General features: G+C 45.0%; 1 protein-coding gene across 13 annotated transcripts in view; it reads right to left on the bottom strand.

The window, feature by feature from the left end:
- The window catches only part of FRY (FRY microtubule binding protein), a 371,144-nt gene that overhangs the window by 150,136 nt on the left and 194,608 nt on the right, over window positions 1-26,400 (bottom strand). For all 13 annotated transcript variants that reach the window (XR_006286421.1, XM_043531626.1, XM_043531634.1 and 10 more), the window contains 8 exons: window positions 25,433-25,525; window positions 25,233-25,331; window positions 18,730-18,831; window positions 12,044-12,147; window positions 11,416-11,524; window positions 10,512-10,598; window positions 4,615-4,786; window positions 2,842-2,974 (listed from right to left, as the gene is read on the bottom strand). Coding sequence is in view for 12 of the 13 variants with exons in the window: in XM_043531626.1 (XP_043387561.1) it covers window positions 2,842-2,974; window positions 4,615-4,786; window positions 10,512-10,598; window positions 11,416-11,524; window positions 12,044-12,147; window positions 18,730-18,831; window positions 25,233-25,331; window positions 25,433-25,525 (899 nt within the window). In the remaining variant the exon portion in view is untranslated. The remainder of the gene's footprint in view (window positions 1-2,841; window positions 2,975-4,614; window positions 4,787-10,511; window positions 10,599-11,415; window positions 11,525-12,043; window positions 12,148-18,729; window positions 18,832-25,232; window positions 25,332-25,432; window positions 25,526-26,400) is intronic.

Below are 26,400 nucleotides of genomic sequence, written 5' to 3'. Positions count from 1 at the left end.
GCAGGATTTCATTTGGGAGGTTTATAGTGGGGTGGTCATGAAGCACTGGCCCCAAAGACGACCCACATCACCCCATCACTGTTAATACAATTAAGGATTTGGTGCAAATTCCTGATCTCATATGTCATTGTGGACGAGAGGCAACCTTGGTCAGGGTGGCGTTCCTGGTAGAATTTTTGGGGGCTTTTAGGATCAGCAAATTAGTGCCTGGGTCATGGAGGGACACTTTGGGAAGGGCTTTGGAATCGAGGCATTTACATTGTGAGGATGATTAGTTATCTTAACACTGAGGATGTCAAAGATAGATTTGGGAGGCCGGGGTCAACCCATTATACTGTAGGAAGGTGACGAGGTGAGAATCTGCCCTGTGGGGGCCATGAGGGCATATATTGCAATCAGACCAATTAAAGATGGGACCCTCTTTATTCATAGTGATCGAAGCCCCCTCACAACATACTGGTTTGTTACCATTTTAAGATGGGGGCTGATGACATGGGGCTTCTAGCTCATAAATCTGTTTCCTATTCATTTCAGGTCAGGGTGGCTACAGCGATGGCGCAGCTGGGTCTGGGGGCCAAGGCAATTCAGGCATTTGGGCGTTGGCATTCTAATGCATACAGGATGCATGTGAAACCCTAGGTTGGGAATCAGAAATAATGTTGCTTATGTTTCCATTTCAGACAATTGCAGACAAGTCAGGCAGCCAGTGGTGAACATAAGAGCAGCCATACTGGGTCAGACCAAAGGTCCATCTAGCCCATTATGTTGTCTTCTGACAGTGGCCAATGCCAGGTGCCCCAGAGGGAATGAACACAACAGGTATGGATCTGTGGGCACAATATTGTGTATACAGTGGCTTCCAGGTTGACAGGAGGTTCACAGCTCGGCCTCAGTGGTGAACCAATCCAGAGATAGCATGGCAGGAGAGGCATGATACGGCACCAGTGGATGCCCCTTGTATACTCTGGTGACCCAATAGCAGTCACCGGGTGTGACTGTAGTTCACCTTGGGGAAAATGATTTGGGAAAGTGTAAAGGGGTAGACTTGATGTTCAGAAACAAGAGGGACTTGGTACGGATCCTATACATTTTCCAAGGAGTAAAAATTATTTGGTCTGATGCAGGATGTGGAGCAATGAAGCCCCTGCAGATCGACAAGGCTAGGAGACCTGTGAACAGGGGCACCAGAGTTATTCAGGGAGGACAGGGTCCACCTGTCTGACTGGGGAGCTGATCTATTTTTGGCTGACATTAAAGAAGGCTTCAGTAAATACCTGGCTAAGTATGGGGAGGAGGCAGCCAAGCAAATTACTGGTACCTCCTTGCGGCAGATGTCCAGTGCAGGTACTTCATAGGGAATGGATATGGTGATCAGATAAAATGGATTAATCAAGGATTTAAAGGAGGCATTCTTTAAAGGAGCGGAGAAAGAGGGTTTGGGGCTCCCATGACTAGCATGGCAGGGACTCAAACCATCTTCCCCCTTTTTTCCCTCTTAAGAAGAGACATGGTATGTCTGCCTGAGCTGAAAAAAAGGGGTGTGTCAAGACCATTAATTTTTCCTAAAAAGCTTGGACACCCAAAATGCTCTGAAATAGCTGTGAGCACTGATGAGCATTATGGGTATAAGCACCAAGCATAATACTTTGATGCAGAAATAGCATTATTATTATTTACATAGTAACATTGGTGTGCATGATGTTTAACAGAAATAAAAGATGACAGAGTTCCTGACCCAAAGAGCTTACAATCTAATTTAGACTAACAGAGCAATGGGAACCAACAAAGGAGAACAGAGGAAAGGCAGTTACAACACAAAGGTTATTCACAGCTGTAACAACAGCTGGATTTCAGCCAATTAGTGAAGTTGACTGGGTATTCGCTGTACTGCTGGTAAGTTGGCCATTTTGTCTGACAAACCTATCAAAAATCCACAACAGTCCAGCTGCCTCTCTACTACCATATATCTCCAATGGTCTCATTCTCTACCAGGGGCAAGCCTCCTTTAAAGGGCTGGCTCTCTGATTGTACAACAACTCGCTCTGTCCCTCCCACAACAAGGATGGGCAACGTCTGTCCAATGATCTGGCTCCTCTTTCCATCAAGGCAGTTTTCTGCAAGCGACTGCCCGGCTTCCTTCATCACATGACACCTCAGATTGCTCTGTATCTAGTAAAAATCCCTTTCCCCTGGAACACTCAACAGAGAACTTGTTCAGTGATTCATACTGAATGTATTTATGAATGCACCAGTGAAGAAATGCTCCTTTTAATCCTCTTAAATTCAAGGCCATCACCACAAGATGACTTGGGATTGTAATGAAGGTTTGATTTTGACTGTAGTCATGGACATTGAGGAGAAATTTCAAAACTTCTTTACTATTAACTGTAGTTCTCAAAATTTACTGCCACCATTTTGAAGTTCAGTGATGGCAGAAATATTTAGCAACAGTGGTCTGAGTCATTCCTTTACATACTCTGCTGATAGGCCTGCATTGTGGACACTGGTGCTTTTTACACTACCTTCTCATTCCTAAAATTCTGAGGTCATTTGGCCGCTTTACCACATGCATGCAAATAAACACTAAAATCCAGAAAAACAAAGCTATATTTTCTAATTAAGAGAGGAGGTGACATCATTGACCAGTCCTGCTGTACCCACAAATGGTGGATTTCACAAAAGGCACTAGTTGTATACATTCGCAAATTGTACTTGTTACTCTCTGTCCCTATGACAGCTAAGACAGAACTTGAGACTGGTTGGAAAAGATAAAGCAAAAGGTCCTTTTGAGTTATTTTTTCAATCATACAGGATTTTTCTTTACTTTCATTTAACACTCACGTGATCATGTCTTCAGGTTCCTTGTTTAACATCTGTATGTTAGTTAGCATCATGCATCGTCCGACTTCTTTATCAAGATGTCTTAGTATGTTGTCCACAGCTTTTCTTACTTGAGAATAATACAATGACATACCTGTAAAATATATATATTTAAATTTTTAAAGAAGAACATAATATTAATAGAGATTCAGGCATTTTGAAGAAGGGAGAGCCTTATTCTAGTAATGTTACAAGAAGTAAAAAAACACAAAGTTTTAACTATAATGTAACCTATTGCCTCAATTTACTACACCCTGATTCAGAGCCAGATCAGCCACCCTTTCTCATGGTGAGTAGTACCTTACTCTGAGAGTAGTCCCAATGATTTGGACTACTTATGGGAAAAGATACTAACACAGCCTTAGTAGCTTAGTAACTGAAATCTGGCTGTAAGTGGTTAAATGAAAACTGAATTTTATATAATTCTAGTCCACGTCCTGAAAAGCTTTATTATATATTTAGCCACCCTCTTAGACTTTGAGAGCTTTAAAGAAACCTGATAAAGACAAAAATAAAGGTTCTGAGCCAGCAGCTAGTCTTAAAATTAACACAAAAATTGGATTTGAACTAGCTCTCAAAATACTCTTTTGGTATGAAAAATTAGGTCATGCTGTTTTGTATTAAATACAATATTAGTTTCATACTGTAATACACTCGCAAATGGAAATCAGATAATTTAAAGGTAGATATAATTTACACAATTAAAAATGTAAACCCCAAAACATAACACTTCTTACTTTTATCCTATTAGGCTGAGCTTTTCAAAGAATCCCAAGGAAACTTTACATAAATCACCACCAATCAAGAGGTATTTCTTAATCTGCTTTTCTCTAACTATTTCACTTTTTAGCAGATAAAGCCAGCATAGGTTCAGAACTCTGAAATGACCTCAACATTCAACTTCTTCATATGCTCTAAATCCCATGGTAGTGTGGGAAACATATGAATAAGTAATCTACCATGATTTTATATTACATTGAACATGAATAATTGACTCTCCATTTCATTTCAGAATTAAAATTCTGTTTATAAAAAAAACAACAAATGCAGCCTCACAAAGTGGAAACCAGACTGTTTAAAGCTGGTGCTAAATATTTTGCTGCAAAACTACAGTAACAAGAAATAAATTAATAACAAGAATTCAATCCTGCAGACTTTTCATACTAGCTGCAGAGCTTACTAATGTGAGTAGTAATTGAAGTAAATATGATTAGCACTAATACCTAGTAGTAAGTGTTTATAGGATTGGGCCTTAAATTTTTATAGTTTTTTATTATCATGATTATATACTATAGTACACAAAAGTATTTTTCATTGGTGGGGAATTATACTGCACTTGCTTCCAGTACTTGCTTCCAGTTTCTTCCAGTACTTAAAATATAGATACTCTACAACTGATGGTGTTTCTCAAACTAGTGAATACATGTGGAGTACAAACACTGTATTTCAATTACTAGCAGGGAAACTGAATAAACAAACAAATATTCAGCATTCAGAAGATTTATCTATTTACTTACATACTCAATGAATCATGAAATATAACCCAATAAGCTTAAATTTAAGAAAACAAAATTAATCAGTCTAAAGGATATATTTAACTAAAAATATATGATAAATAAAAATACAATTAAATACATAACTATATTAAAATTTTCTACATATTCACTTAGGAGTCTTGTACATGGTTACATTGGTCATTATAAGTTTGCACATTATTACATGCCTTTTACTGACCTATCATTTTAGCTTCCTCCTCTGTGAGAGTTTTGCTTAAGTAAGTTTTCTTCACTCTTAGAGTGTTTCCAGAGGGAAGGACAGCTCCAGTAACTGGCATTGGAGGTTCACCATCTTTTTGCTGCAAGCTATCAGCAATCACCAAGAAAGCTCTCAGACCAATATTCATTCTCTGTAAAGTTCAAAATATGAATGAATAGCATAATCAAATAATTACCACTCTGCTCACATTTCAGAAATAAAATTTTGCTATACCAAATCTGAATAAATTAAATTACAGAGATATTTCCCTCTGTCAAAATTTGAACAGAATAAAATAATGTTTCTACTCAACCACATTAAATGTTAGCACATATATCTATGTCTATAATGCAAACTCCATACAGTTGTGGCAATTACAAAAAATCTGTGGTATAAACATTCAACAATATTTCCTACAATGCATCATATCTTGTATTAAATAAGGCTAAAATAAAAAACGGTTACTCACCTTGTCGTAACGGTTGTTCTTCGAGATGTGTTGTTCATGTCCATTCCAATCAGGTGTGCGCACGCTGCATGCATGACAGCCAAAAGATTTTTCCCCTAGCAGTATCCATAGGGTTGGCCTGTGCACCCCCTGGAGTCGCGCCTACATGGCACCCAATATAGAGCCCTGCCAACCCGAGCCCCACTCAGTTCCTTCTTGCTGGAGACTCCGACAGAGGGGTAGGAGGGAAGGTATTGGAATGGACATGAACAACACATCTCGAAGAACAACAGTTACGAGAAGGTGAGTAACCGTTTTTTCTTGTTCGAGTGCTTGTTCACGTCAATTCCAATCAGGTGACTCACAAGCCCAAGTTCAGGAGGCGGGGTTGGAGTTGTCCACTGATTGTAGTACCGCTCTACCAAAGGCCGCGTCATCTCTGGCCTGCTGGGTGATTGCATAATGTGTGGTGAAAGTGTGTATGGAGGACCACATCACTGCCCTGCATATTTCCTGGGTAGGAACCTGAGCCAGGAAAGTGGCTGAAGAGGCCTGCGCCCTGGTGGAGTGTGCGGTGATCGGAGGGGCAGGCACCACTGCCAGGTTGTAGCACTCTCGGATGCAGGACGTGATCCACGACAAAATTCATTGAGAGGAGACTGGAAGACCTTTCATCCTGTCTACCACAGCCACAAACAGTTGAATGGACTTCTGGAACAGTTTTGTTCTTTCAAAGGCTAGAGCTCTGCAGATGTCCAATGAGTGAAGCCTCTGCTCCCTGCCGCTCGAGTGCAGCTTAGGATAGAGCACTGGGAGGAAGATGTCCTGGCTGATATGAAAGTGGGAGACAGCCTCTGGGAGGAACGCAGGATGTGGCCTCAGCTGAACCTTGTCCTTACAGAACACCAGGTAAGGGGGCTCTGATGTTAGGGCCTTGAGCTCGGACACCTTCTGGCTGAGATTATCGCTACCAGAAAAGCCACTTTGTACAACAGGTAAAGCAGGGAACAAGTCACCAGTGGTTTGAAGGGTGGCCCCATCAATTTGGAAAGGACCAGATTGAGGTCCCAGGCCGGGACCAGCTGCCTGACTTGCGGGTATAGCCTGTTGAGACCTTTCAGGAAACAGCTGACCATAGGGTTGACGAAGATTGACCAGCCCTCTGCGCCTGGGTGGAAGGCAGAGATGGCGGCCAAGTGAACCTTTATTGATGACATGGACAGACCCTGCTGCTTGAGATGGAGGAGAGTCTAATATAAGTGGCATGGAGACAAGCGTCAGAAACGAACAGTGCTGTGCCAACCAGAAAATCTCTTCCACTTGGCAAGGTAGGTAGCCCTTGTGGAAGGCTTCCTACTGCCAAGGAGGACTTGTCTAACCTGGTCCGAGCAAGAGAGCTCCGTCAGGTTCAGCCATGGAGCTTCCACGCTGTGAGGTGCAGCAACTCAAGGTTCGGGTGTTGGAGGTGGCCGTGGTCATGAGTTAGTAAGTCCGGGAAGAGCGGCAAGGTGACTGGAGCATTTCCAAGAGCGATGTGTACCAGTGCTGGTGGGGCCAGGCTGGAGCTATCAATATCACCAAAGCTCATTCCCTCCAAATCTTGAGGAGCAGCTTGTGAACGAGAGGGATAGGCGGAAATGCGTATAGGAGATGGCCTTCCCATGGGAGGAGGAACGCGTCCGTGATGGAACCTGGACTGTGATTCAGGAAGGAACAAAACTTCTGGCACTTCCTGTTGCGTCGCGTGGTGAACAGGTTTATCTGGGGAAAGCCCCCAAGTTTGCAATGTCCGGGCGAAGGGACCACTCTTGGCCTTGGAATGACCTTCTGAGATAGTCTGCCAACTCGTTTTGTACTCCAGGGAGGTACGATACTTGCAGATATATCAAATGTTCTACGTAGAAGTCCCACAGCATGAGGGCTTCCTGGCACAGGAGAGAGGAGCGTGCACCCCGCCGTTTGTTGATATAAAACATCGCCGTGGTGTTGTCTGTCATAACTGATACACATCTCCCTGTTAAGTGGGCTCAGAAAGTCCGGCACGCCAGGTGTATCACTTTCAGCTCTCTGACATTGACGTGGAAGCAAGTTCCGCCTGAGACCAGAGGCCTTGTGTCCTGAGGTCTCCCAAATGTGCTCCCCAGCCCATAACTGACGCATCTGTCACTAGGGAGAGAGAAGGCTGAGGGCTGATAGTATGGGCTCCCACACATACTACCTGTGGGTCAAGCCACCACTGGAGGGCGTTGAGGACTGAGCGAGGCAGAGTCACAACCCTGTCCAAACTGTCCCAAGCTCGCCAATACACCGAGGCTAGCCACGATTGGAGAGGCCAGAGTCTGAGCCTGGCGTGTTGCACCACAAAGGTACAAGCAGCCATGTGTCCTAGAAGTTTCAGACAATTCCTTGCTGTTGTGGTAGGGAACTGCCTTAGACCTCGTATGATGTTGCTGAGGGACCGAAACCTTGCTTCCAGGAGGTATGCCCTGGCTTGTGTCGACTCAGATACTTCCCCTATGAACCCTGGACAGCACTGATTTCCCCTCGTTCAGAAGGAGGCCCAGTTCGTCAAACGTTGTTCTTATGAAGTCGACTTGTGCCTCCACTTGACATCTGGAGCGGCCCTTGATGAGCCAGTCGTCGAGGTATGGGAACATCTGTACCTGCTGCCTGCGGGGTAGATCCAGTTCTTGTCCTGGTGTGCCATCCTCAACCACACCTTCAAAAGGCTGGTTTGGGGCCCGAAGGTGGCTCGGGTTAGCTAGAGCTGTGGCCTGAGGACGGGTGCGGCCTTTTCCTGCCACCCCATTCCTCCTCCAGGAACCGTCCTGTCGGTTTTGTTGGTAAAACTGCTGAAGAGGCTGCAGCCTGAAGTGTCTGCGCTGTGTAGTGGGGATGTGTATGCCTAGGGAGTTGAGGGTGGCCCTCAAGTTTTTTAAACTATGCAGTCTCCTGTCTGTTTTTTCAGAGAAAAGGGCCTGACCTTCAAAGGGTAGGTCTTGGATGGTCTCTTGGACTTGGTAAGGAAGCCCACAGACACTGAGCCAAGAGGACCTTCTCATGGCCATCCCCGTAGCCATGGTTCGGGCTGCTGCGTCAGCACCATCAAGAACCGCCTGCAAGGAGGCCCTAGAAATGAGTTTGCCTTCCTCTACCAAGGCATTAATTTAGGAGCGGGTGTCTGGTGGCAATAGCTTGGCAAACTTGGCCATCACTCGCAGGTATTAAAGGCATACCTACTAATGATGGCCTGCTGGTTTGAAATGCGGAGCTGCAAACCACCGATTGAGTAGACTTTTCTCCCGAACAAGTCCACTTTTTCACCTCCCGATTTTTAGGGGAGGGTCCCTGAAACCCCAGACACTCCCTTTGGTTTGCAGCATCCACCACCAAGGAATCGGGTGTAGGGTGGGAATAGAGATGCTCATATCTCCTTGAGGGGATGAAATAGCGTCTCTCTTTTCTCTTCTCTTTAGGGGGCAAACAGGCTGACGTCTGCCACAAAGTTTTTGTGGTTTTGTGGTTTCAGTTATAGTTTTGATGAGTGGCAGAGCAATGCGTGAGGGCCCAGAGGGGGCAAGGATGTCCACCCTGGGATCGTATCCTCTACCAGCTCCTCTGCCTGGATCCCCAAGTTCTGGGCCACTCTGCACAACAACTGTTGCAGGACCCTGCTATCCTCCAAGGTGGGGCCCGTTGACGTGCCCACAGTGGCCTCATCTGGGGAGGAGGAGGCCGAGAGCACAGCACATGGCCTTGGTCACTGCCCTTGGCCCCAAGAGGGTCACTTTGTCCATTGGGGTGCTATAAACGCTGGTGCTGCAGTCGCCGGTGCCAAGGAGGTCGGTGCCGAGATGGTCATCGGCACGGAGGCCTGAGCAGCAAGCAGAGGTATCGGCATCGTTTCTGGTGCCAGCTGCTGCGCGGGGGTGACCAATGCCAACCTGCATCTCGATGCCTGGCTCTGACCCTGGGCTTGATGATAGGCCCAGGGAGTCCAAAAGGGCCACTGAGCTGGTGGTTGCCACTGAGGTGGCCACGGTGCTGGAGGAGGCTGGCGGTGTCGCCAAGATCTAGACTTCCTGCTGCTGGACCTATCTAATAGGACTCTGCCTCAGACTCCGAGGTCTCGAAAAAGGAAGACCACGGAGGAGCGGTACTGGGTGGTGCTGATGAGCAGTGCCGGGCCTCTGGGGATTGGTGCGGTCCCCCCACGTGGGCAGCCGGCACCAGGGAGTGGCATCGCGGAGATGGGGAGCGGTGTGACATCATCGCCGGCTTGCCCCTAGATGGGATAGGTGGCTGGGTTATGACAAGTGGCTCGTCCCTCCTTGGAGAAGGCAGTGCTGTGAGGCGAATATGGTCCTGTGCCACCTCAAAAGTCTTTGGAGAGGAGGGGAGTTGAATATCCCGGTCTGACGGTCTGGAGAACGGTAGTGGGTCGGACTCGACTGGACCCCTGGCAGCGCAGGAGTTGACGAACTCCTGGGAGGTGCTGGGCCCAACTTAGGCTGGATGGGCTGAGGCCTCCCAGTCGCTGGCTCCTAAGGCTTAAGAGGGGGAGAGCACCGTCTCTCCTGCCTCTTTTTCTTTTGGAGCACGTGGATGAAGACTGGCGGCTACCAGAAGTCTTATGCTCAGCACCATTTCAGTGCTGGGAGTCCTTAGCCTCCTTCCTTAGTGCCGGCTTGTGCACCATTGGCGCCACGCACAGACGAGGACGCACTTGGCACAGTCTCCAATGACTTGAGGTCGGACTGTGGGCAGAGGGCTGCCTCCAGGAGGACAATTCTAAGTCTCTGCTTGCGATCCTTAAGGGTCCCTAGCCGAAACCCTCTGCAAATGCAGCACTTGTCCTTTTGGTGACTCTTGCCAAGGCACTTCAAACAAGAAGTGTGCGGGTCGCTCCTTGGCATCAATTTACCACAGACTTCACACGGTTTGAACCCCGGTGACCGAGGCATACCCTGGTGTTGGGGGACGAAACGGGGAACCCTGGAACCTAGCTGGAACCCTCAAAACAGAAACTTAGAGAAACTACTAACACTGCTAATACTACTAACTAAGAATCTAACTATATACAGATGATAGTGGGACACTGCTAGAGACGTTTGCAGAAGCAAGAGCAAGAGAAGTTCCAGCTAGCCGTCACTGGCAGTAAGAAGGAATGGAGGGAGGGTCAGGTTGGCAGGGCCCTATATTGGGCGCCATGCAGGTGCAACTCCAGGGGGCACCCAGGCCGACTCTACGGATACTGCCAGGGGAAAAATCTTCCAGCTGTCATTCATGCAGCGCATGCACACCTGATTGGAATTGAGATGAACAAGCACTTGAAGAAGAATGTAAATTATTCTGAGCAATCAAAATTAAAGCTGAACATAATGCAATAAATACATATTTCAGTAAAGAGTGTGCATATATGTCATACCTCTGGATTCAGACTGAAAGCTTTTGCTGGTTTTCCAACACAAAGAAAGTCAAAGATAATTTCTTTCATTGCAAAATCTAAACGTTCCTAAAATGGAAAAAAGAATTGTTACAAATCATATGAAGTTGCTTCTTTTGTTAAATGCAATAGAAATATTGAAGCAGGATGTCATCAGGATTTATTTAAATTTATTTAGGATCATATTTTCAAAAGTGCACAGCACCCACAATGTGTTCCAGACTTTCAGCACAACTCAACTCCTATTCCAGCTACTGTCTAAATGGAAGTTGCTGAGTACTGAGCACTTTTGAAAATCTGGCCACTTAATTTAGGTACCTAAATGAGTAACTTTGAACGTCTCTTTTTTAAATTATTTAAATTTCACTTGAGCAATTGTAGTATTAATGTGCTATTTTATAAAACAAAAGTCTATTCACAGATGCAAAGCGTCTAAAATTCAGCAAAGCATTTAAGTATATGCTTAAGTGCATCCCCATTTAGCAAAGCACTTAAGCAAGGGCTTAATTTTAAGCACACATGTAAGTGCTTTGCTAAATGGGGATGGTTTGCTGAACTGGAGCCACAGAGGAGACTAGACTTCTACTGATGAGTGCAGAATTTATGTGGTTAACTCCCATTAATACCGAATAACATTACGTGTGTCAGTCCCTGGTGCATTAAAATTGCATTACTGGAACCGATCCTGCCACTTTCCCTTGTTTTACACCAGTGCAACTCCACTATCATTTCTAGCCTAATCCACACCCACAATTTACCATTGCCTAAGAGAAGGCTACCATTAGTGGGGGATGAATAAAGTGACACAATACCGAGTTTATTCTGCCATTAATAATTTATTAGGAAAATAAATTATTCATTACTTGGACACAGTTCTTTTCCATACCTGTGCAATGAACTGTATAATTTTCACAAAGATGTTTAGAGGCATATCCCTTGGTACCACACCACGGGACCCTTTTGGGAATAGCGTTGTGACAATGGTTATAAGTCGACTAAGAAAAGAAAAAAGCAAGTATTAGCACAGTTCCATTCCTTGCAGATGAGTGGCAGGTGTATCTTCTTGTTTAATCATCCCAAATTCTGTCTGGAAATCTTGGTCTCATTTAGAAAGCCTCAGGTATGGAAAGGCTTTTCCAAATTAAAAGGTACAGTAGTAGCTTGCTCTATTTCTTTGTTTCTAAGTTTGACTGAGTTATTGCTATTTTGTTATTGTGCTGCAAGCATCCACAATCCTGCCAATAACACACTTCTCTTTCAATTTTCACTATTTCCAGAAGAAAAGAGTGAGTCTGTTTATATTCTGGCTCTTCCAAAAGCAAAAGCTTTTGGTATAGTAATTGAAAAAAGCAGGAGAAAAACTGTTAAATGTCACAAAAGGGAATACTTTATTGTGCACGTTTGACAGAAGAATCTCTTCTAGGTCAAGGACACTCAGTGGAGCCACTGGACTTCTACAATGGAAACATCCACAGCAAAGGGGCCTGGTTACAATCACAACTGCAAAACTTTACCTCTGGGTAGCTGTATTGCTTTCACATTTAATTCTAATCATGTAAACCCATAGTAGTCTGTAGAGAGACTCCAGTGCAACTCGAGCCATTTTGGGGTCCTTGTTCTAGAAGAAAAACACAAGCAAACAGTAGATTTCAGCCAGTTAAGTCTTAACTCTACAAATCCTTCTAATTTTTTCTCGGAGCACAACCTATAAAGGAAGTTTGGGCTGCATATCCACTCTTAGTGCATGCCAAGATTTATAGCCTTGGTACTGAGCATCATAAAAAGACGTGGAAACACACAGCTGCTTGATGCCCAAATATAGTACTGGCACACAGAAAAACATATAACATTATCATTGTACAGAATTTAATCTTAAAAGTTTTTTAAAACTTGTTTCTAAATGACCCATCTTTTAAAATACTATTAAAGATTTCAGACATCCTAAGTGTCTGTGTTAGCATAAAATAGATGAGATGTAGTGCAATTAAGAATCACTATGGAAACCAATCCTATTCAAATCTAGACAAAAATTTCATCTTCAATTAAGCTGTCAGACTTTTGATAATACAAATCGTATTCCATTTTTATGCACTGATATTAATCATACATCCAATAAATGTATTATATACTGCACACATTTAAAAATGACAACATTTAAACTTAGATAGAATGACCAGTCAGACTGGGTAACATTTGAGGCTGAGAATAACATCTGTGTTGGGTTTTTTTGGAAGTTTGAACCAGTAAAGTCTCCTGTTTCCCCTTCATCTGGTGTGGTGGTCAGTTGTTTTAGCCTTTGGGTAGCTACGGTGCTTACTTTATATTTTTTATTACAAATATTTGCATTGTAAAAATGATAGTTAAAATAAATAGTATTTTTCAATTCACCTCATACAAGTACTGTAGTGCAATCTCTATTGTGAAAGTGTAACTTACAAATGTAGATTTTTTTTGTTCCATAACTGCACTCAAAAACAGAACAATGTAAAACTTTAGAGCCTACAAGTCCACTCAGTCCTACTTCTTGTTCAGCCAATCGCTAAGACAAACAAGTTTGTTTACATTTATGGGAGATACTGCTGCCTGCTTCTTATTTATAATGTCACCTGAAAATGAGAACAGGCATTCGCATGGCACTTTTGTAGCAGGCTTTGCAAGGTATTTACATGCAAGATATGCTAAACATTCATATGCCCCTTCATGCTTCAGCCACCATTCCAGAGGACATGCTTCCATGCTGATGATGTTTGTAAAAAAAAATAGTGCATTAATAAAATTTGTGACTGAACTCCTTGGGGGAGAACTGTATGTCCCCTGCTCTGTTTTACCCGCATTCTGCCCATATATTTCATGTTATAGCAGTCTCTCATGATGACTCAGCACATGTTGTTTGACTTAAGAACACTGTCACTGCAGATCTGACAAAATGCAAAGAAGGCATCAATGTGAGATTTCTAAAAATAGCTACAGCACTCGACCCAAGGTTTAAGAATCTGAAGTGCCTTCCAAAATCTGAGAGGGACGAGGTGTGAAGCATGCTTTCAGAAGTCTTAAAAGAGCAACACTCCGATGCGGAAACTACAGAGTCCTCCCACACTGATAGGGCAATGCATGGAGGCATTCAGTGGCAGAGGCCAGGAAAGAATTAAGTGAGTGCGAATAGGGGAGGCAGGACGCGATGGTGAGGCTAATGGGGGAGCAAATGGAGATGATGAAGCGTCTGTTGGAGCTGCAGAAAAGCCAACAAGAGCACAGACCCCCCGCTGCATCCACTGTATAACCGCCTATCCTCCTCCCCATGTTCCATAGCCCCCTCACCCAGAGGTCCAAGAACGCGAGGGGAGGGGGAGGAGGGGGGAGGAGGCTCCGGGCACCCAGCCACTCCACTTCGGAGGATGGTCCAAGCAACAGAAGGCTGTCATTCAAACAGTTTGATTTTTAGTGTGGCTACAATAAGATATGTGGCCTTGTCCTTCCCTCCTCCCCGACCCCATCCGGGCTACCTTGTCCGTTATCTCTTTTTTTTTTTAATTAATAAAGAAAGAATGCATGGTTTCAAAACAATAGTTACTTTATTTCGAAGGGGGGAGGGTGGTTGGCTTACAGAGAATTAAAATCAACAAAGGGGGCGGGTTTGCACCAAGGAGAAACACACACAACTGTCACACTGAAGCCTGGCCAGTCATGAAACTGGTTTTCAAAGCCTCTCTGATGCGCAGCACGCCTTGTTGTGCTCTTCTAATCGCCCTCGTGTCTGGCTGTTCAAAATTGGATGCCAGGCGATTTGCCTCAACCTCCCACCCTGCCACAAATGTCCCCCCCTTACTCTCACAGATATTATGGAGCACATAGCAAGCAGCAATAACAATGGGAATGTTGGTTGCGCTGAGGTCTGACCTAGTCAGCAAACAGCTCCAGCAAGCTTTTAATCGTCCAAAGGCACATTCTACCACCATTCTGCACTTGCTCACCCTATAGTTGAACTGCTCCTTACTACTGTCCAGGCTTCATGAGCCATGGGAGCAAGGATAGGCTGGGGTAGGTGCGACCACGTGGTGCTGCTGGCTGGGAGAGCAACCTGAGGCAGAAGCCTCCAGCTCGCATGATATTCCAGGCAGGACTGAATCTCCATGAGATGAAACTTAAAGAAGAGAATGACCTGGAGTCTCTGGCTCCCATTCGGTGCTCTAAGAGGAGAATAGCCATGTCTGTCGAGGCGCCCCTGGTCGACCTCACCGAGGTCTGCCAGGAGCACCCAGGAGACGTACGACGGCTATCAGTCCTACTGCACTGTCAGCTGCGAAGGCAAGGAGCTGCTGCTATGTAGCAATGTAGTACCGCATCTGCCAGCAGCACCCAGGAGACGTACGGTGACTGTGAGCTGAGCGGGCTCCAGGCTTGCCGTGTTATGGTGTCTGCATGGGTAACCCAGGAAAAAAGGCGTGAAACGATTGTCTGCCGTTGCTTTCATGGAGGAAGGGACGAAGCGGGGCCTGACGACATGTACCCAAAACCATCTGCGACAACGTTTTTGTCCCATCAGGCATTGGGAGCTTAACCCAGAATTCCAGTGGGCAGTGGAGACTGCGGGAACTGTGCGATAGCTACCCACAGTGCACCACTCTGTAATCGATGCTAACCACGGTAGTGAGGACGCACTCCACTGACTTAATGCGCTTAGTGTGGACATATGCAATTGACTGTATAAAATCGGTTTCTAAAAATCGACTTCTATAAAATAGACCTAATTTCATAGTATAGACAAGACAAGAGTCACTTTTCAGCATCTAGCATAATTTTGGCCTTGATCCAGCAAAACATTTAGGCAAATGAGTAAGCTTTATTGACCTCTGTTGTACTGCTCACCATTCTCAAAGTTAAGCAAGTAGACCCTTAATAACCGCAGTTTGTCCTACAGTTCCCCCTGTGCCAGAGGGGAGGAGGAGCAAGTAAAAGCATGCAGCTGGCTACACTGGATTTACTCTACTTCCAGATTCTGATCCATCAGGGGAATCTCTCACCTACGTCCTTACAGCAATTTACTGTTTGTTTTGTGCAACAGGGCAGTGCAGAGCTGCTGGCCATAAGATGAAGTATCTCTACCTAGCACTCCCCAGATGGCTATGAGGAGACCTGTAACTGCATTAGTTGGTGCACCACATTCCAGAGGTGTCGCGATATGCCAGCTATGGAATCTGTCCAGCCCCACCCCCACTAGCAGCACATGCTAACCAGAGAAACATGTTGCTTTTTTTAGAACAGCAGCACAGGATACCTGTTGGTGCATGGTTTTGGCATGCCCTGAGAGATTCTGCCCTGCAATCACAGTGGCATGTACAGCAGGCCCACTTGACTCCCTTTTAATATAAGGGCAGAATTTGTATTACTCCGAAATTCCTCTATAATTTTGCCCTAATACATCCAAATATTTGCAGTGGTCATCTGGGATTTATTCATGGGCAGTTCCATTGCTTCGTCTCTTCTTTTCAGCTTTAACTTCATTCTACCCTAGCTAATGAGGTCATCTGGGATGCCTGAGTGTTACTTATAGTCCCTGGCTTATAACAGGTTATTCTCAGTGATGGCCTTTGACTCCGGAACTTTTATCCCTCTGGTCTGAAAGTGCCCAAGTTTCCTTACAATCACATACTGTATCTATTTCTCCCAGGGTGATGTCTTGGCTATACAGAAGTCAATGGGAGTTTGCTGAGGAGCAGATGGGATTTTATTCTGGCAGGTTGGGATAAGTCTGTAATACTGTAAAGTACATATCTATGCAAAGCAAATAATAATATCCATCATATGAGATCACAGGCGTAGTTCAGGAAGTTGCTCCAGCCAGGCCAACGGGGCTGAGCAGGGTTGGGGAGGGGGGGAAGCAAATTCCACACTTGCCCAGGGCTTGCAGTTTGGGGAGCAATGCCCCCTCCCCCCCCCATGTCCTCCCAAACTATGCCTATGTATTAGGTTTTAAAAAGGCCCCACAAAAAAACCCACATAAAAACCTTTGTTTCTGGAATGCTTGCTAACCATCCAAAAATTGATTAGCTGAGATAAGTTTAAGGTGGTATAAAGTATAAAGTAAAGCCTACAGACAACTTTCTAAAAACCACCTTATCTTACTGTTTAGAACACAGAAATGCTTTCATTGTCCCACCTAACTCCCTCCCTCTTCTGCTGATTTATGTGCCTGAATGACATTGGTCTGAAGTTTGACCAAGCAGCTTTTCAAGTTAACGTACAGTATAAGTGAGCATGAAAGGATAGCTTTGCTAATGCAGAGCTTCATGTATTAGCATGAACAACATATTTAATTTTAACATTACTCAAGCCACAGTCACTAAATAAAGACATTTAAAACATTTACAAATATGTCAGAATGATTTAAACACACTAAACTAAATAACTACAGCCGAATTTCATAAATTCTATAAAAGCAAGTCACAAAAATTAATGGCAGTGCTGTTGAGCCACATCACTTTTTAAAAACTAAAGTTAATATACAATTGAATATAAAAATTTGTATCAAATTAACACTTAAATAACAAATTATTTTTTATTTCATTATTAACTACTGCATTTCAAAACTACCATTTGACATCAAAGCAATACTGCAATTAGTTAAAAAAAAACAGGAAGCTCAGTCAGCAAAACAGTATGTGAAATATTAATGAAACAACAGAAACTAGATATGGAAAAGATCTATTAGGTCACTTTGCCTAACCTCCCTTGTCTAACCGAAGGACGATAGTTCCTTATTAAATATTCTCTATCACTTTGTCCAGTACAACTTTAAAATGATCCAAAGCAATAGGACTGCCACTTCCTTTTGGAAACTACCCCACAGATTACATTCCTCACTTGTTAGGAAATGTTTACAGTTACATAACATAAATGCTTGTCCCAATTCAGCAAACTGCATCAATAGTCTCTTTTGCTGGACAAGCCATGGATTTTCGCAACCTATTGAGAGGATAGTTCAGCATACTGCAGAAACATCTTCACAATGCTTAGAAAGTCTCCAAATACGCAACATATCTCAATTTCATTGTTCAGAAGTTACCTCTACATACTATTTTGTGTACATATGGAATTATCACCCAGAAATGAAGTGTTTTAAGATCAAACATACTACAGCACAAGTATTAAACAGCAAAGTTCATTCTCAAAAAGAGTCGGAATGCTTATTGTAGACGCTTTAACTTTTATCTATCTGCCTAGATTCTAGTATAGCATCCACAGTCTTAATATCTGAGCATCTCACATACATGAATGAATTTGCCCTCACAAGACTTGTAAGGTAAGGTATTTACAGGCAATAGTATTGAGGCAGAGAGAGACTAAAAGCCTGATCAGAGCACTTTGAAGTCAGTGGAAAGACTCCCACTGAATGTAATAGGCTTTGGAACAAGTCCTAACTACAAGACCATCTTTCCTCTCCTTCTTTAAATCAATAAGTGATTATGTAGGTTTCACATCTCTTAATTTCCTTCACTATTCAACAAAATATCTTAATTTTACTGTACACCGAATAGCATCACAGGGTGCGCACACCAGAGAAAAAGCATCTTCTTACAAAAGCACATACCATACATTCACATCAGGTGATTTTTTTAGTATTTCTTAGTTCCTTAAAGACTGGATGAAAATGGCTGTGGTAATAATTAGTAAACCATGTATCAGTCCTGGGGAAGAACATCAGTTGTTTAGGTGGACAGAAACAGGAGTACCACAAACATTTTAATTTAGTTTTAGTTTCTTTAATGAGACTTTCAGATTGAAAAAAGGAGAATCAGTACCATGTGACCAGCCAGCTATCCTCAGGCTAGCAGCAAGTGCTCCAGTTTAAGAATGAATGAAATAAAAGGTTCAAAAATAACATTTGGCAATTTTCTTCTTCCACTCCATTCCTGGCTAACTTTTACCAACAATTTAGTCTGTCCTCACATGCATATGCAATATTTGGGTTGTTTGGTTCAAGCCACTCTCCATTAACAAAGATATGAGAAATTCAAACTAGGCATAGGAATATTTTTTTCATTGACAAATCTGTATTGTTAAATTATAAAAGCATTGCTATGAAATAAAATTACTGATAGATTCAGCTATTATCAAAAAGCTAAATCACGTAAAACTAAAGATGACCCAGGCTACGTACAGTGAGCTAGCAAAGTATTAAATAAGAAAATAAGATACTAACTTTGAGATTGGATAGGCAGTTGTTGAGGAAAATATGCCATCTGTTTAAAAAGAATTGCTTCTGACTGACACAAAGCAGGCATGTTACCAAAGGATACAAAGCCTAAATAGAAAGAAAGATGATACAGGATTATTTGTATGTCAACAAAACATCAAACTAATTTAACACTAGAACCATTGTACATTTAGAGTCCTAGAGCCCCTGTGTTATGCTATATACACCAGCCAACATAAACACATTGTTCAATAACATAATTTAAAAGGAATGTATCTCTAAAGCTGTTATGCATTTGTATGATTTACTCTGTACAAATGTAGAATTACATTTGCACCAAAAACAATCAAATGCCTAACTATATCACTGTTCATAAATCCTAAAAATGAGCCAAAATTTTGCAGCAGCACAGGGCTAATTTCTGTGTCAGTTAACTGAAAAATGTAGTAGCTGAGGAATTGCTTTGCGTACCATACTCAGCATTAGAATCCCCATAGGCCATTGTTTGTTGTTTACAGGAGACCTAACTCCCCTCAGAATCCATGGTCATTTATTTGAAGACCTGTCAGATCCCAGGGGCACATGGTTTAAATTACGGTCAAAACATAAGCCTTCTGGAGGGTAGTTGCTCAGAGTGTAAAAACAGGCAAGACAAAGGATAGAAAAATCAAACACTGTGTGCGGTGTTCTTTTCCCAGATCTGTTCTGACCAATGTTTGACATTTGCATTGCTACAGATAAGCTAAAAGATAAGGCTATAAGTCAGGAATAAATCTTGATTTTGACAGTGACCTTGCTGTTCCAAGCTCCTCCTCTGGGTCAGTTCTTATTTAAATGCAGCCAGGTCAGGCCTTTAAAAAACAATGACCAAAGAGGAGGCAGCTTTCTGCACCATAAACACAATTGAGTCTTAAAACTAACCCTAAAATTTCAGCCTCAGGCTTTCCCCTAAATGTAAACCTCACTGTAAAATCCAAATCCTGTTTCTCTCAACGTAGGGCACACATTGTCTGTAGCTAGTTCAAAGGTGGGCAAACTACGGCCCGTGGGACCGTTCTGCCCGGCCCCTGAGGTCCTGGCCCAGGGAAGCTACCCCCGGCCCCTCCCCCACTGTCCTCCCTCCCCCGCAGCCTCAGCTCACTGCGCCGCCGGCACAACGCTCTAGGCAGTGGGGCTGCAAGCACCTGGGGCAGCGCAGCTGCAGAGCCGTGGCCTGACCCAGTGCTCTGTGCTGTACGGTGGCATGGCTGGCTCCAGCCGGGTGGCACAGCTGCCTGTCCTGGTGCTCTGGGCAGCGCGGTTGTAGCGCCACCAGCCACCGGTGCTCCAGGCAGTGCGGTAAGGGGGCAGGGAGTGGGGGGGAGGGAGTTGGATAGAGGGCAGGGGAGTTTGGGGGTGGTTGGGGCCTGGGGTGTGGATAGGGGTCAGGGCAGTCAGAGGGCGGGGAACAGGGGGGTTGAATGGGGGCAGGGGTTCCGGGTGCGGTCAGGGAGGAGGGGTGGTTGCATGGGGCAGGGGTCCTGGGAGGGGTGGCAGTCAGGAAGGAGAGGGGGGTTGGATGGGGTGGTGGGGGGCAGTCGGGGCGGGGGTTCCAGGGGTGGTCAGGGAGCAGGGAGACGGGGTAGTTGGATAGGGCAGTGGTTCGGGGGGGAGGGGGCAGTCAGGAATGAGAGGGGGGGTTGGATGGGGCGGTGGGGGGCAGTCAGGGGCGGGGGTTCTGGGGGTGGTCAGGGAGCAGGGAGAAGGGGTGGTTGGATGGGGCAGGGGTCCTGGGAGGGCAGTCAGGAAGGGGGGGGGTTGGATGGGGTGACGGGGGGCAGTTAGGGGCAGGGGTCCCGGGGGGCTGTCAGGGAACAGGGGGTTGGATGGGGCAGGAGTCCCAGGGGGGCCATCAGGGGGAAAGAAGCAGTGGGGGTCGGATAGGGGGCGGGGCCTGGGCCGTGCCTGGCTGTTTGCGGAGGCACAGCCTCCCCTAACCGACCCTCCATACAATTTCTGAAACCCGATGTGGCCCTCAGGCCAAAAAGTTTGCCTGCCCCTGAGCTAGTTTAACTCCAAGTTCACTGACACATAAGACCAAATACGTATAACTTTTTAGCGTTCTACATCAAAACACACAGAAATGTAGTACCCAGAGGAGAATTAAAGCTTCCTCACAAAAGGCTTCCTCACAGACTGATAAATATCATGTATGTGGCAGATGAACAGCCCCTACAGGCAGAGCCGTCCCTTGGGTACAGCGAATTGGGGCGACCGCCCCAGGCCCCGTGCTCTGGGGGCCCCTGCGCTTCAATAAAATCATGAGGAGGCAAGTAGGGAGATGAGGTGGGAGGGCTGAGGAGGCAAACGGGGAGGCGAGTGGCTAGCAGCAGGCGGGCAGGCGGGTGGGGGTTGTGAGGAGGAGCCCCCACCAAAACCTCCCCCTCCGCCCAGTGCCTCCTGCCTGCTGGCGAGCCCCGCCAATCAGCACCTCCCCTCCCTCACAGTGCCTACCACCTGCCACAGATCAGATGTTTTGCGGCATCAGGAGGTGCTGGGGGAGAGGGGAGCGAGGGCGCAGTGTGCTCATAGGTGGCAGTGGAACTGGGCAGGGAAGAGGCAGGGAGGGGGTGGAGCAGGTGTGGGAAGAAGCAGGGTGGGGGTGGGGCCTGGGGGAGCACCCCCAGCAGATTAGAAACTTGGCGCCTATGTCCCGGGCCCCACACCCCCCCTAGGGAGGGCCCTGCCTACAGGACAAGATAGGTTACATGCATATTGACTGAACAATGACTAATAATCCCCAAAACATAATTCTCATGGCAAAAGCTCATCCCCTAAAATTTAAAGTAGTTTGTATTCTTGTTTAAAGAAGGCCAATAGCCCTTCCCTTGGAAATATCTGCAGCTACTGCTTTCACTGCTAGCTGCTTACCATTCTTTTCTTCTTTGCAATGTTTGCTTTTCTAATAGATCATCCCTGGAGCAATGTTCCCTCTAATTTTTGACAGGCTGTGTGCGCAAAAAAATTCTTCTGTGCAAATTGTTGTGCTTCTGTGCAAAATTTTGTGAGCACAGTGTTTCGTCGTGTGCGCGGGGTTTAGGATCTGTGTGCGTGCGCACACAGCCACAGCTTAGAGGGAACAGTGCCCAGGAGTCTATTCTATTTCATTACTTTTCATTATGTGGTATCTGTATGTAAGCAATCACACAGAAAGGCCCCAACTCTATCCCTTACTCAAATTGAGTAGCATTTACTCTAGTGAGTAGCTCCATTATCTGCAATGAGGTTATTTGTTTAGGAAAGTTCTACTCAGCATAAGGATTGGAGGGAGGCAGTGATCATGAGATGGTCGAGTTCAGGATCCTGACACAAGGAAGAAAGGAGAGCAGCAGAATACGGACCCTGGACTTCAGAAAAGCAGACTTTGACTCCCTCAGGGAACTGATGGGCAGGATCCCCTGGGAGAATAATATGAGGGTGAAAGGAGTCCAGGAGAGCTGGCTGTACTTTAAAGAATCCTTATTGAGGTTACAGGGACAAACCATCCCGATGTGGAGAAAGAATAGTAAATATGGCAGGCTTAACAGTGAAATCCTTGCTGATCTTAAACACAAAAAAGAAGCTTACAAGAAGTGGAAGATTGGACAAATGACCAGGGAGGAGTATAAAAATATTGGTCACGCATGCAGAAGTGAAATCAGGAAGGCCAAATCACACTTGGAGTTGCAGCTAGCAAGAGATGTTAAGAGTAACAAGAAGGGTTTCTTCAGGTATGTTAGCAACAAGAAGAAAGTCAAGGAAAGTGTGGGCCCCTTACTGAATGAGGGAGGCAACCTAGTGACAGAGGATGTGGAAAAAACTAATGTACTCAATGATTTTTTTTGCCTCTGTCTTCACGAACAAGGTCAGCTCCCAGACTACTGCACTGGGCAGCACAGCATGGGGAGGAGGTGACCAGCCCTCTGTGGAGAAAGAAGTGGTTCAGGACTATTTAGAAAAGCTGGATGAGCACAAGTCCATGGGGCTGGATGCGCTGCATCCGAGAGTGCTGAAGGAGTTGGCGGATGTGATTGCAGAGCCATTGGCCATTATCTTTGAAAACTCATGGCGATCGGGGGAGCTCTCGGATGACTGGAAAAAGGCTAATGTAGTGCCCATCTTTAAAAAAGGGAAGGAGGATCCGGGGAACTACAGGCCAGTCAGCGTCACCTCAGTCCCTGGAAAAATCATGGAGCAGGTCCTCAAGGAATCAATTCTGAAGCACTTAGAGGAGAGGAAAGTGATCAGGAACAGTCAGCATGGATTCACCAAGGGTAAGTCATGCCTGACTAATCTAATTGCCTTCTATGACGAGATAACTGGCTCTGTGGATGAGGGGAAAGCAGTGGACGTGTTATTCCTTGACTTTAGCAAAGCTTTTGATACGGTCTCCCACAGTATTCTTGCCAGCAAGTTAAAGAAGTATGGACTGGATGAATGGACTATAAGGTGGACAGAAAGCTGGCTAGATCGTCGGGCTCAATGGGTAGTGATCAATGGCTCCGTGTCTAGGTGGCAGCCGGTATCAAGCGGAGTGCCCCAAAGGTCAGTCCTGGGGCCAGTTTTGTTCAATATCTTCATTAACGATCTGGAGGATGGTGTGGATTGCACCCTCAGCAAGTTTGCAGATGACACTAAAATGGGAGGAGTGGTAGATACACGGGAGGGTAGGGATAGGATACAGAGGGACCTAGACAACTTAGAGGATTGGGCCAAGAGAAATCTGATGAGGTTCAACAAGGACAAGTGCAGAGTCCTGCACTTAGGAAGGAAGAATCCCATGCACCGCTACAGACTAGGGACCGAATGGCTCGGCAGCAGTTCTGCAGAAAAGGACCTAGGGGTTACAGTGGACGAGAAGCTGGATATGAGTCAACAGTGTGCCCTTGTTGCCAAGAAGGCCAATGACATTTTGGGATGTATAAGTAGGGGCATTGCCAGCAGATTGAGGGACGTGATCATTCCCCTCTATTCGACATTGGTGAGGCCTCATCTGGAGTACTGTGTCCAGTTTTGGGCCCCACACCACAAGAAGGATGTGGAAAAATTGGAAAGCGTCCAGCGGAGGGCAACAAAAATGATTAGGGGACTGGAACACATGACTTATGAGGAGAGGCTGAGAGAACTGGGATTGTTTAGTCTGCAGAAGAGAAGAATGAGGTGGGATTTGATAGCTGCTTTCAACCACCCGAATGGGGGTTCCAAAGAGGATGGATCTAGACTGTTCTCAGTGGTAGCAGATGACAGAACAAGGAGTAATGGTCTCAAGTTGCAGTGGGGGAGGTTTAGATTGGATATTAGGAAAAACTTTTTCACTAGGTGGTTGATGAAGCATTGGAATGAGTTACCTAGGGAGGTGGTGGAATCTCCTTCCTTTGAGGTTTTTAAGGTCAGGCTTGACAAAGCCCTGGCTGGGATGATTTAGTTGGGGATTGGTTCTGCTTTGAGCAGGGGGTTGGACTAGATGACCTCCTGAAGTCCCTTCCAACCCTGATATTCTATGATTCTATGATTGAAGAATTGGATCCTTAGTTTGCTGTAGTTTCAACAAAGTGTTATCAGTGTGTCTGCATCCGCCAACAGGGTTGGCTACATATGTGCCTAAAGGGAGAAATCCTGGCTCCATTGTAGCCAATGGCAAAACTACCACTGACTTCAATGGAGGCAGAATTTCACCCAGAAAGAAGTATTTTGACTCCCTTCTGGAACTGGCTGGAGTAATGACAGCAGCAGTCACAAGTGTGCCTGTACGAGTCCATCAATGAAATCTGATAGCATCACTTCCCAACTCTCAGAGAGATAGTGGGGGATAGGGAGGTCCTTTTGAATTTTACATAAAATAAGAAAGGACCAATGAAAATAACTTTCTTTTCTTAAAAGCCCAAAGACTTCAAAATGGATTAAAAGACGCCTCAGTGCTGAGGTGCACTGACCCAGTTGGAAAGATAGAATGCTTAAGGCAGCCAGTGTCAACCTGACTCAGTGCTCCATTTAATCCACTTCAGCTATCGCTCCCAACAATACACTTTTATGCCACTGTAAATCTCTCAAGAAAATATGACATAGAGAGCTTCTTAGCCGACATGCTGTGTAAAAAGGCACTGCCATTTTAAAAGGCTGTCATATATTGGTTTGTTCCTGCAAAACATTACTTAACCACTTTGAAAGAGCTGTTCCCACTTGTCCCATTAGTTCTCACTGGACAGGCAATGCACTGTCTGTTAAGTTTTTCCTCTAATGCTAATGGTGCTAATGGTCAGACACAACAGGTGTTGACCATTTTATAATAATAATTTGCAGGATCTGAAAACACCTAGAGGATTCAGACTAAAATAGATTGGATACAGCATATACTTTTGAAATAGCAATTAATTGTACGTTGAGCCAGTGCAGATGAATGGTTTTGCAACAATTCTGCAAGCCCTTTGAGAATCTTGCCTAGAGAGACTTCTGACAAAGAATTTTAGCTTCAGCTTCTCAGGATTACTTACCAGTGAGTGCTTCTTTCGAGAAGAAAGCTCGAGTGTTGTGTCATACAGGCTTTCAACAAAGTTCCTCAGACAGGGGACATTCACTTCATTTTTAACAGCCTGAAAAGAGATTTCATGTTAACACTGTTTTTCGTACGTTGACTTTCGAATCTAACATGAAAAAAGTCATGCAAATAAATAAACAAATAAATAAAACTCACAGCAGCTACAGGGACAAGAATTTCAACGAACAGTCCTGCTAATGCATGCTTGATATCTTTGTCCTTCACTTCAAGGAAATAATGTGCACATTCCTGGCAGACAATTAAAGAGAAGAAAAAAAATTACACATCAGGTGGAATAAAGACATTTCAGTGTTTGCTAAAAGCACGTGATAGCTTTTGTTTCTTATACTGCAAAGAACATTTTATACATCAATTAAGGTTTAGGTTCCGCATTCACAATCTGCCCTGAGCATGAGGCAGTGCATAGCACCAGGAACAGATCAGGCGGGAATTGTGGCTCTGTCCATGACTCTCCATTTGCTTTAGCTTGTGCAGGCTAGTTAACTGGGGGGCCAAATGCAAGGCTTCCCACAATCCCCATCCCTGCCTAGCCATCTGTGTGGGACCAGTAGTAACAGCCCTGCATTTGGATCCATCTGGCACATAGCCCACAGAGGGGAATATGGAATCACCTTTTGCCTCTTTACTCCACCAAATGGGCGCATGGACCAAGGGACAATCCTGCCCTAAATATTTTGGGTTAGATTATGTTTCAAGGACACACCTACAGTAATTCTGAGGGCATGAATTGTGGTTCAGAATGGAGCGATTCACTGTGGAGGGTGGTAATTTATAATGGGGCTATACCTGCAATAAATTACTACTCCCATCCCCAAAGCTGTATTGGCAGTGAGTAGAGGGGAAGGAGCCAAGGATGTGCCCATTCCACACTCCTCTCTCCTCAACTGCTCTGGAAATGGAGTAAACAGGCACCTAGCTCCAGTTACTCCTGCATATCTTGGCCCAAGATCTAGACAGATACTCCTCCTCCTCCCTGGCTCTAGAGACCATACAGGTCCCTAGCCACCCTCATGATTTGCCTCCATCCCTTCCGTGAAGATCATTTTTTCCCCATTGATGATAATTCACATTAAGAGCTCTCAGGTCTTGATCAACATTATCCC

The sequence above is a fragment of the Chelonia mydas genome, chromosome 1 (genome assembly GCF_015237465.2).
Source record: "Chelonia mydas isolate rCheMyd1 chromosome 1, rCheMyd1.pri.v2, whole genome shotgun sequence".
Classification (NCBI taxonomy): Eukaryota; Metazoa; Chordata; order Testudines; family Cheloniidae; genus Chelonia; species Chelonia mydas.
The sequence above is the reverse complement of the archived record's forward strand: the minus strand, read 5'-3'. Positions and strand labels throughout refer to the sequence as shown.